This window comes from Nicotiana tabacum, chromosome 11 (assembly GCF_000715075.1).
Source record: "Nicotiana tabacum cultivar K326 chromosome 11, ASM71507v2, whole genome shotgun sequence".
Taxonomy (NCBI): Eukaryota; Viridiplantae; Streptophyta; class Magnoliopsida; order Solanales; family Solanaceae; genus Nicotiana; species Nicotiana tabacum.
In genome coordinates this window covers 135917485-135928350 of record NC_134090.1, presented here as the reverse complement: position 1 = coordinate 135928350, position 10866 = coordinate 135917485, and the positions used below count along the sequence as shown (strand labels likewise).

At 37.7% G+C, this 10866-nt stretch overlaps 1 protein-coding gene across 1 annotated transcript; it reads left to right on the top strand.

The window, feature by feature from the left end:
• Positions 1–520: 520 nt before the first annotated feature.
• On the top strand, positions 521–10631 carry LOC107826424 (centromere/kinetochore protein zw10 homolog). The gene is made up of 14 exons (XM_016653401.2): positions 521–1229; positions 2282–2419; positions 2543–2713; positions 3127–3288; positions 5227–5460; positions 5542–5691; positions 7266–7358; positions 7659–7754; positions 8746–8871; positions 8969–9046; positions 9137–9295; positions 9524–9674; positions 9760–9842; positions 10082–10631. The coding sequence occupies exons 1-14, from the start codon at positions 666–668 to the stop codon at positions 10163–10165; spliced, it is 2289 nt and encodes a 762-aa protein (XP_016508887.1). The 5' UTR covers positions 521–665; the 3' UTR covers positions 10166–10631.
• The last annotated feature ends 235 nt before the right edge of the window (positions 10632–10866 follow it).

Here is a 10866-nt window from a genome sequence, read left to right as displayed (position 1 = left end):
ACAGAAAATACCACGACCCAAAAACCAAAAAGAGATATCACCGCTACCACTGGTGTAGCCCTGACAGTAGTAGGGGAAATGTAGGGAAAAAGCAGAGAACAGTTTGCAACACCACAAATAACCGTGACGCCTGCAGTCACCTGCTTAATCGAAATTGAACCGAACACTGACACTTCACCAAGTTTTCAAGAATCGAACAGATCTAACCTTTAGAGGACGAAAAGAAAAGATCGACGAGAAAATTTCCAGTTGAATTCACTGGAGGCAGTGGTCGGACGAGAGCTTCTAAGCTTCAGAAGAAAGGGAGGCGTGAGAGATGTGAGGGCTTACCCGCTGGTATGGGTGGTCGGTGGCGTGAGGGGGGTGTCGCCGGCGTGGAATGGGGTGGTCTGACTTTTGCCCGTTGGGGATGGGATTAACGGAGCGTTTGAAGAAGGGAACCACTAATGAGTGGAAAGCTGTGAGTGTTGTCTAAATGGAAAATATAATGAGGGGCATGATTGAACTATAAATGAAGTAGAGGGCATATCTGCCCCTTTTCCAAACTACATAGGTTATAGGTTATAAAAAGAAAAACGGAAGAAACCCGACACCGGTTGGACGGGTCACATTTACAGATCACTCTACATTGTAGAGAGGAAGAGACAGGGGTTTCCCGGCGAGCCATGGATGTCCTGTTCAATTCAATCAACGTTCGCGATCTACTCTCATCACCAAACATCGACGATGTAACTTCGCCGTTATCCGCCCCGGATCTCCGTCTTCTCATCAATCGTCTACAAGTTCGTTCCGTCGATATAAAATCCAAAGTCCGGCAATACATTCTCTCACATTACTCCGATTTCTCCACACTCTTCTCCCAGTGCTCCGACGTCGTTTCGAGATCCGAACATCTTTCTTCTGAAGTATCCAATTTGATCCAGCTCATCTCGGATCATCCAGTTGAAGTAGAAACCAAAGCCGTAATTGATGACATTGTGATAAGAAACAGAGAGTTGAAGGAAAAGAGGGAATTGTTAGGCTTACTTGCTGTGGTATTGGAATTGAGTGATAAACTCAGGTTTGTGAAGGAGGAGATTAAGGTAGGGAGAGTTGAGCAAGCGGCAGAAGCGTTAAGGGAGTTAAAGGCAGTGTTGGTAACGAGTAGTAATGAAACGACGGCGTTTGAGGAGAGGCAGCCTTTGGTTTACGGATTGTTAAAGGATGAGTGGACTAAGTGTTTTGAGGAGGTAATATTTGGATATTGTTTTTGTGTATGATTGTTTGGTTGTTTAGAGGATTAAAGGAAATTAATTTGCTTAAATTCTTTTCTCTGTTATGTTTTTTGTGAAAAATTTTAAGCTTTGGTGTTAGAAATTGGTGATTCTTATAGCTAAACAATTATTTTGGGATTGAGGCTCATTTGTGAGCGTCATTGTTATTGTTATAAGGTGTTTGGCGGAATATTTGGGCTTTTTACTGAAAATATGTTGAGACAGATAATAAATGAAGTCTTTTTACTGAAAATATATTGAGACAATTATTATAAAAAAGTATTCTTTTTATTCTGGAGTAGGGATTTTGATGTCCGTATGGAGATACATTGGAAAGAAATGGGCCTGAATAGAGAGAGTGACTAACTAGTTTGTGAAGTGAAGCTAGTTTATCGATTAAATTATTGAGATGTATTAAAGGTTAGTCTTTTCATTTTGAAGTAGCAATTTCTATGGGATTGATGCGTAGTTCTAGCTGTGCCAGTAAGGAGAGTGATTTCGATTTTTAATTTTGAAATAGTTCTGAATAGGTAGGAAGTGTTCCGAAGGATTCTTATAGCCGACACCACGTAGTTTGGCATTGAGGCAGAGTTGATTGATGATATATAAGCAGTTTATCAGCCTTATAAAAAATATAAGCAGCTTGTCAGATCTTCTCTGTGTCTGGTGCAGTTGTATTTTCTGTTTCTTGTAACATCTAGATGTGGCAGCAAGGAAACTGCTTTAAATTTGTCCGTTTCCAGATCAGTCTTGCTGCTCTCTTTTTCCCCGCTTTCGCAATGAGTTTGTTAATGAGCTATATTTGTGAAGAAAACTAGCCAAGACATTGCTGAAGTCTTTTTTTGTAATGTCACTAATCAATTTTTTTTTTTGGGTAATGTGTATGTCTGTGTGTTTCCTGTGTTTGTTTTGTAATTACGTGTTTTGGGGGTTTGTTGTGGGGCGGGGGTTGACAGAAGATGATATACTGGTGATCTTTATTTAGTTTCTGTGATTCTTGTTTAGAGGAATTGGATTTGGGTGTGTAGATGCAAGAGGTGCTTTTGCGATGTATGGACAATGCAGTGTGGTTTGAGCAAGAAAACTATACAGTTCACCTGAAGCATCAGTCGAACATCAAAGGCATTGATGGGATTGAGCTCCAAACAGTTTTAAAAGCGATGGATGTGAGTTTGAACTATGCCTCTCCCTTTTCACTTTATCTGAGGGTGACTCTGGAATATATTAATATTTCTGGTAAATCTTAGAGCAAATGTGATTAACTTTTTATCTTATTTTTTCGTTTTTAGGCAGTTGGTATTATGGATTACGGGCTGTCGAAAGTAGCAGATTTGATGATTAAACATGTAATTGCGCCAGTGGTGAGTTTTAGATCAACTATTGTGGTGGAAGAGACTAATCAGGAGTCTCGGAATGGTGCTGAGGCAAATCTGAAGATACTTCCATCTGCTGACCCAAATGTAATGTTTGATGTCGATACCGCAGTTCTTCCTCTTGGCTAGTTATACATGTCTGTTTCTGCAAAAGCATCAGTTCAATTTGAACAAACATGTTTTGTATTGAGAGAGCTCAATTTCTTTGACATTCTGAGAAGAACTGAATATTTTTTCAAAAGTTACATTTTTTTTGTCTGGACAACATAATCCACTTACTTGGACATGATTGTGAGTTCTTCAAACTACCTTTTAACCTGTTTTTGGGTTTATTGCGTTAATTTTTGTTCTATAAGTTGAAGAATCCAATTTGCTTTACCTATAAAATGAAAACAAACAAATCCACCCCCTTATGCTTTGACATAAAAGAGGACTCTAATTGGTACTAAGTTTTTAATTAGTAAAATTCATAATAACCCAGTTCCTGTCTCAACATGCAGGTTGACAGTATGGATGGTGGAAGCATGTACTCTGTTCTTGTTGATATCGTCAAGTTTATTAGTAAATCCTTGTGCTTTGGAAATTGTACATGGATGATTTGCTTTGGAAGATTAACATGGCCAAGGATGTCAGATTTGATAATATCCAACTTCCTCTCCAAGGTCCAATTCAATGTCCTTGTGCCTTAACATAGGGGACGCACTTTGCAATCTGAATTATTAGAAGTCATCTTTCCTCTGTGCTAATTATGAATGCTTTGATCTTGTTGAGATCCTTCACTGGAAATTGTTTATAACGAACTGTTAACTTTTTATATATCCCTGCAGCTGCTAGTACTCTTATTACTAAACACTAAATATATCAATTGATGTGTTAGTTTGGGTACTTCACCCTTTCATGTAGAGGCAAGGTAGGTGGCTCTGTGTATTGGATGAAAGGATAGGTAATTGTGGCAATTTTTGGATGCCATTTGATTCGCTGACTTTTCAAAAGATATTTTTGAGACAGTTATTTAAAGATATATATTGTTAAAAGATATCTTTACTAGATGGATTTGGATAAGGTAGCTACGAATTACTCTGAAGAAAGCTAAGAATATGAGCCAATGCTACGGCTCTACTTTGGTGAATTTGCTGAATCCTATTTTGGCTGAAGTAACGTAAATTATCTGTTTTTCCATGAATGTTTGGTCCAATGGGCACTTCATTAGTCTTCTAACTTCATAAAAAATAAAAAAAGTACTTCATTATAACTTTACATATCGGAAGAAAAGATTATCTCATTAGTGCTACTATCTCTGAATTCAGATGATATCCTTAATTCGTCATTTCTTAATTCATTTCAACTCTTCCAATTTAGTAGGACCATTTGACGAGAGCTGCAACATTTATCTCAATAAATTGAAAATTTTCCATGTCATTCTGGTATAGAAAACATAGAACGTTTGAGTTGCTCTAGTGCTTTTTCTCCTTTCTTGATTTGATAACTTAACGATGCCTCTGATATATGCTTTTCATATCATATTTGGTTAAATAGAAATTATTCTTAGTTCCATTTCATCTCCAAAGGGGAAGAAAAGATGTTGGTGTGACCTATATGTTACATGGGTCTTTCATTTGCATTGACATACCAATGTTGAATGGGTGAGATGGTACTTCGTGCAAATCGTAAAAATTTCACTAATGAACTAGCAAAATGCTGCGGGTACGCCTATTAGACACTTACACCTTTATGAGATCTGTACCCTTAACTGAGTCCATGTGATATAGGGTGTGACCGATATTTCTAGCTGTGACTTTGTCAGAGACTTAAGTTTCTCGGACACATGTGTGGGTGTCCGACACCAGTGCGAATCTAGAGGTCGGATCCTTGAGATGTAAATTCTAAGATTCGGGATACGGATCCTAGGACAGATACGGGTATGGGGATTTGGATAAAAATAATTCAAAAAAATAAAAATATCTCTAAATTATGAGAAATTTTGTGGTATACTTACGTATAGCTTGTAAAGTATGGATTTCTTTTTTTATTGTAGATAAGTAAAGGATTGATTTTCTAGATAAGGTAATGATATTTTTTTCAAATTTACCTAGTTTTGCTTTTGATTTCGGGAATCAAGTTGTATCTCGTCTGGAGTTTTTTCATCCATTGGGGTCAGAGTACCCACAATTATTTGACCAGAACCGGTACGGATCCCATACCCACACCCATACTAGTGTCATGTCGACACGGGTGCGGCACCTAAACTGCCGTGCCGGAGCAACTTAGGTCAGAGATACTTGGGGCAGTTAAGAACCAGTTTGAAGAATCAAGTGTTTTAGTGGCATGCTTGTGTCTCTTTTCCTTGGTATATCTTAGGAATATTGCGATAACTAGCACTGTGCATTATCAGACTAATGAAGCATCAAATGTTACTGGTTTTTATTCTTTTGGATAGCACTTGATAAAGAAAACAGCTGATTAGGATTCTTAATTCTCATTGTTAACTATGTTTTATTAGATGCTAGGTATATCTTTTTTTTTTTGAGAAAAAAAATATACAAGTTAATGATAGGTATATCTTATTGTTGAATTCACAATTTTGATATTTCTTGTTTCAGAACGTGCCTGATGATGCTTCCAAACTGGCCGACTTCCAGAAAATCATAAAATGCACATCTGACTTTGAGGAAAGTTTAAAGGAGTTAATGTTCATTGCTTCCTCTGATGGCAAGGATGAAAGATTGAGCAAATTCGCTGATAATGTGGAGGTCCATTTTGCATCCAGGAAGAAGGTTGAGATTTTGGCCAAGGCTAGAAATCTACTTTTACAGTCTGACTTCCGCCTTCCAGAAGTAAGTACAAAGTGTTATACTTTTACATTTTGAATTGTCAATGTTTTAGCTTCTGAATGTGCTGTAGAGCTCTTTCTGCAGGATGGTACCAGGAGACACTCTAAAGTTAAGGATGATAAAAAGTCTGAAAGTTCATCTGACCTTGTTGTCAATTTGCTTTTTACATCTGAGAGATGTGTGGTGTCTGAAGCAGCTTCAGGTCTAATGAAGTTAGTTCACGGAACACTCAAGGTCAGTTCACTGAAGCTTAAAAAATCATACAGAGTTTTGTTTGCATGTGGGCAAAATCAAATTGTTTTACTTTCACCTCTCTCCCCTCTGTCTCCTTTACTTTCCCTTTTTAGCCAACTCATAGGGCCAAGGTTTGCTTACTTCTTTTGGCTTTATTTTCTGTATTTTTCATGTAATAATTAGGTTATCAACCCGTCTTCACTATTAATGTACATCCTTTAGTATCATGAAGTATCTTAATATAGATGACTCTGAATTGACTTATGGTGCTTTATATTTAGCTTCTATTCCAGCATTACTGAATGAAATATAGGAGGGGTGAAATTTTGATGTGAGAGGTTAAGTCGAATAGCATCAATACTTAAGATGTTATTGTCCAGCCCGCAAGGCTTTGGTCTAGTGGTAAGAATGCAATGCGTGATGTGGGTTAGGCGTGTCACGGGTTTGAACCCTGCCGTATAAAAACTTGGTATTTAAGTGGAGAAAGGTAGAGGGGCGGGTCCATTATCCACGAGTTTCGAAGAGTGAGCCACTGACCCTTGCGGATTTCTCGGTTATCCTAAAAAAGATGTTATTGTCCACTATCAACTCAATGAAGTCCAGGGTTAATCTCATTTTAATCCCAAATTAGCTGTGACAGGCTCCCTTGCATGAGTTCACAGTGTTCATTCTTTTATTTTCTTTCCCCCTTTCCTGTATGAGCAAAGAAAGTAAAAGAAAGAACAGTTGTGCACCATCAGCTATCTTGCAGAGATCAAAATATTTCCGCCAGCTTTGATTGATTATAAAATGCTTTTCAGTAATTGCCAAAGCAATGTCATTAACTAGGAGGCATTTTTAGTACCGTGTTTTACTGAATTTTGTCATTGAAGGCATGTTCTTCCAAAAGAATTGTTCGCCTGAAGTCTTGATCACTGTGTGGGGAGTGCATGGTGAAAATTGGGGTTGTTGAAGTGTGTGACCATCTTATCTAAAACTTAAGCGGTCAGGGAGAGCACACTTTTTTTACTTAATTATGTATTCAACACGCCCCCTCAAGTGCAAACCCGATTCTTTTTCTCGGGTCAAGCATGTGAAAATTCTTCTTATAATAGGTGGTGCTGAGACTTGAACTCAGGACCTCTGCCTACTTTGATACCATGTTGAAGTGTGAAACCATCTTATCTAAAAGCTTAAGCTGTTAGAAAGAACACACTTATATTTACTTGTTTATGTCTTCAACAGGGTAATTGACCTCAATAACATTGATTAAACATTTTAGTAAAACAAAAGCCAAAAGAATACTAACTTAATTTATAATGTGTTCATATTTCAATTGTTTGTGATGTGCAAGTCCTTTGTTTAATGGATGAAGGCTACCGTGTGTTTTTAAGCTGCAGATTCAGTTGAAACCAATGGAATATGCTTAGAGATATTTTGCATGTCTTTTGTCTTTGATAGTCATCAGTTGAAGGAATTTTACTAGTCTTGCTTCTCTGGCTCTTCTGCCCATTCTTACTTTTTTATTTCACCTTGTACTTTCTCGCACATCCTTTCATCTAATGACCCCTGTGGAAAATGGTCCGATCATGCAGGATGTCTGCTTGTCATCTCCTAGAGTGGGATTGGAATTCTATCATGCTGCTAGGGATTCTCTACTTCTTTATGAAGCTGTCATACCTGTCAAGGTAACTGCTGAAGAGAGCTGCATCATAAAGAAGCTTACCCGTGCAGCACATGCTTTTCCTTTCTATCCGACCTTTTTCAATCTCCTGCACATATGTGAATGCATTTAGCAAAATGTTTCTTTTTCTCCTTCTCAAAAAACGTTTCTTTTTTCTTTCTTTATTACAACCTTCTGAGCCTTCAGGGCAAGGGCAGTTTGGTGTCTGTTTTTTGTGCCTTTTTCATGATCATAATTCCTATATTTTTAATGGTTATTCTTTTTTTCTTTTTCTGGTTTCCTCCCCTTGTTTTGACTTGGAAAGTTCGAAAGGCAGCTTGATTCCATCAACCATTCTGCCGTTCTTATTCACAATGATTGTCACTATCTATCTCAGGAGATTCTTGGACTTGCATTTGAGGTAAGCATGAATGGAAAAATATCTTCATTCTGTTTTAGTTGATTTAATTTGCTCTGGTTTCGCATGTCCTACTGCAAGCAAAAAATAGTCCCACAATCCGAATTAGGTGTCCAGTTTGATTTGATGTGATCAGGAGAAAAATAAGAAATATGCTTTCTTTAGCCTTAACTAGGCACCCACTTATCTTGTTAGTTTCAAAATTAAAAAAAAAAGGATTTTAAAAGTTTGATTTAGTTAAAATGCCATGTCTTGACTTTTTGTGTCATATAGTATTATGGTAAACTTTCATTTAATTTTAGGATAGGAGCAAAAAAAAAAAAAAAATATCTTTACATGATCTTACAAGGTCGAGGAATAGCCTCTTATTCCTTGTTTCTTTTTGGTGCTCCCATGAGATTCCTTTATGTTTAAAAGATTGTTTGTCACTCCTAGAAAACCATCTCTTTTGGTAGGTTTTCTACTTTTTGGTGTACTTCTTGTATAACCTTATGTTTTGAACCCAACCATTTCTGATTCTTCATGAGAGCACCCGAGGGTTTTTTATGGGTAAAGAGAGTTCCAGAGGATAGTTTTCTTTTCTCCTTTCTCGAGAAAAAATTAGCACTGTATGATACGTGTGATGGGTGATCCAATAATAGCTGCATAGATCTACGGCAAACGGTGTTTGCATTCATTACTTTGGATACTATAGCATAATTAAGAAGTGAAGTTCCCCAAGTTCTACGATATTTTGCTTGGCTGAGGTAGAGAGCCTGAGCTTTTTCCTTTGCATGCACACACTAACCATGGGTTTTCTAATGCTAATTAACTTTGCACCATATATGGTTTGAATATGACATGAGCAACAGCAACAACATAGTTATTGAAGAATTGAAAGGCATTATATCTCAAGCTTCCATCTCTTTCGTGATTGTACTAGTATTTTCGCACTGGTGTTTCCATCTGCTCTTTCTTTTCATTATTGGTTAAAGCTGATAGTAAATTGTTTCAGTATCGCTCAGACTTTCCAGCTTCAATAAGGGAACTTGTTTTTGCGGATTTGGCTCCAAGATTCCAGCTGCTTGCGGAAGAAGTTTTACGAAGACAAATTAAACTTGTCATTTATAACCTAAAACAGGTAACTTTGCCCCCAGAGCTTACACAAGCACATTTTGGTTACCTACAAGTTGTATACATCTCAGTGATTATATTTGCTGGCAATGACGTGATTCTAGGCTATCGATGGGGCTGATGGATTTCAAAATACTCACCAAATGAAGCAATATGAATCTGCTAAGTTGAGCATTGACCAGGTACAGTTTAGGGATTTGTACTTCATGCTGGAAATGGTTTTTACATTAAATATTTAGTCCTAACAATAGGGCTTAAGCATTTCCTTGCAGGTGATATTCATACTTGAGAAAGTATATATTATATGGCACCATTTACTCCTACCTTCTGCCTACAAGAGAAGTATGAGCATGGTGCTGGAGGCAGTCTTTTCTAGAATAGCAAATGATATCCTGCTTCTAGATGATATTGCTGCAGAAGAAACTTTGCAGGTGAGGACCAAAACTTTTTCTGTTATTTGACCAGGAAGCTCCAGACTCTGCATGCATTACGCCATCGAATTGTGTGCAGGAATAAGTTACCAGATTACTGCCTGCTGCTTTATTTTAATGATGAAGACTGCCTGCTATTTTTCTTTTTCCTTCAGTTCTTCATCCCAAAAAAAAGCAAGTGGTTTCTTACAATTCTTTGACCTTATAGGATGATTTGTTTGTTTACAGCTCCAAAGGCTGATTCATCTGCTATTCGAGAATCTGTCTTCTTTATTGGACTCTGTAGTGGCTATCAACCAGTCAGGAAAGTTGCAGGAGTCTCCTACACAAACTCTTGATGATCTTATACCATCCCTCCGGAAATTACGCAAGCTAGCAGGTATGCCCATTGTTGGAAGTGCTTATTCCAGAAGGAAATGATTCTCAACCTTACCATTTTTTTTTCCGCTGGACAATGTGAATAGATCTCCTGGACATACCACTGAAATCCGTTACTGAAGCTTGGGAGGCCGGTGAACTTGTCAACTGCGGTTTTACGCAAACAGAGGTATGTATGAAGAAACCAGACATTAATTAAGCTAGTTACACGGTAATATATTTGGTTGGGTTGCGTGCACTGTGCTTCGCAGCTAGAATGAGGATCTTTAGCAGAACATCCTAAACTGTAACACAATCTGTAATTTGCTAACTATCGGGCCCAAAGCAGTGTCTTGTTTGGAGCATTATGGGTCTCTTCTCTTGTTCTTGAATTATCATGTCATATTCATTAGCTAGTTCGTTTTACAGGTTGAAGACTTCATCAGAGCCATATTTGCAGATTCACCTCTGCGGAAAGAGTGCTTACGGAGAATAGAAAGTATATGTTACTGAGCTTTCAGTTACGGTTACAGTTAGCTTTTTGGTTGCTACAGCTAGGAGTTTACCCGTGTCAGATCTCTCTTAACCTCGATAAAGTAAGCAATCAGTTTTTTTCCCCGCTTCAGGAGCCTTCTATGTCCAATGATTCTAAGCGATATTCAAAGAAAAGCTCTCTTTTGTGTATTCTGCTGAGGTTTGGTAGTTCAAATCAGAGAATGTACATGATAGGGTCTTCATGTGAAATGTAAATTGGTCCATTTTATGTCTACTTTCGTTTGAAAAGTCTAAACAACGATGAGAATATGAGCATAGCGTACAACTGACAGAGAAATGACACATTTTAGATTCATTCAGTTGATGGGAATTAGAGTCCCAGTAGTTTCTCAATTTAGCAACTGTAATGTGAAAGGATGCTCCCATCTTCCGCTGTTTCTTTTGGGCTGTTATATTTAAGTAAGTTGTTTCGGTCACTTGTAAATTCTTTCTTCTTTATAAGCATAACATTTGTTCATCATTCTGAATATGTCAATTTTTGGATGTGGATGCTGAAACACTGCAACTATGTGCATGCGCACCCATTTAGAGCAAGTAATACCTATGAGGAGCACCAAGAGTGGTCTAACAGTCATAAAGTAACAAAAACCATGGGACATTAGGTTTCAGATTTCAATTGAAGCACCAAGAATATGCCTAAACTTTGATGAGCTTAGTTA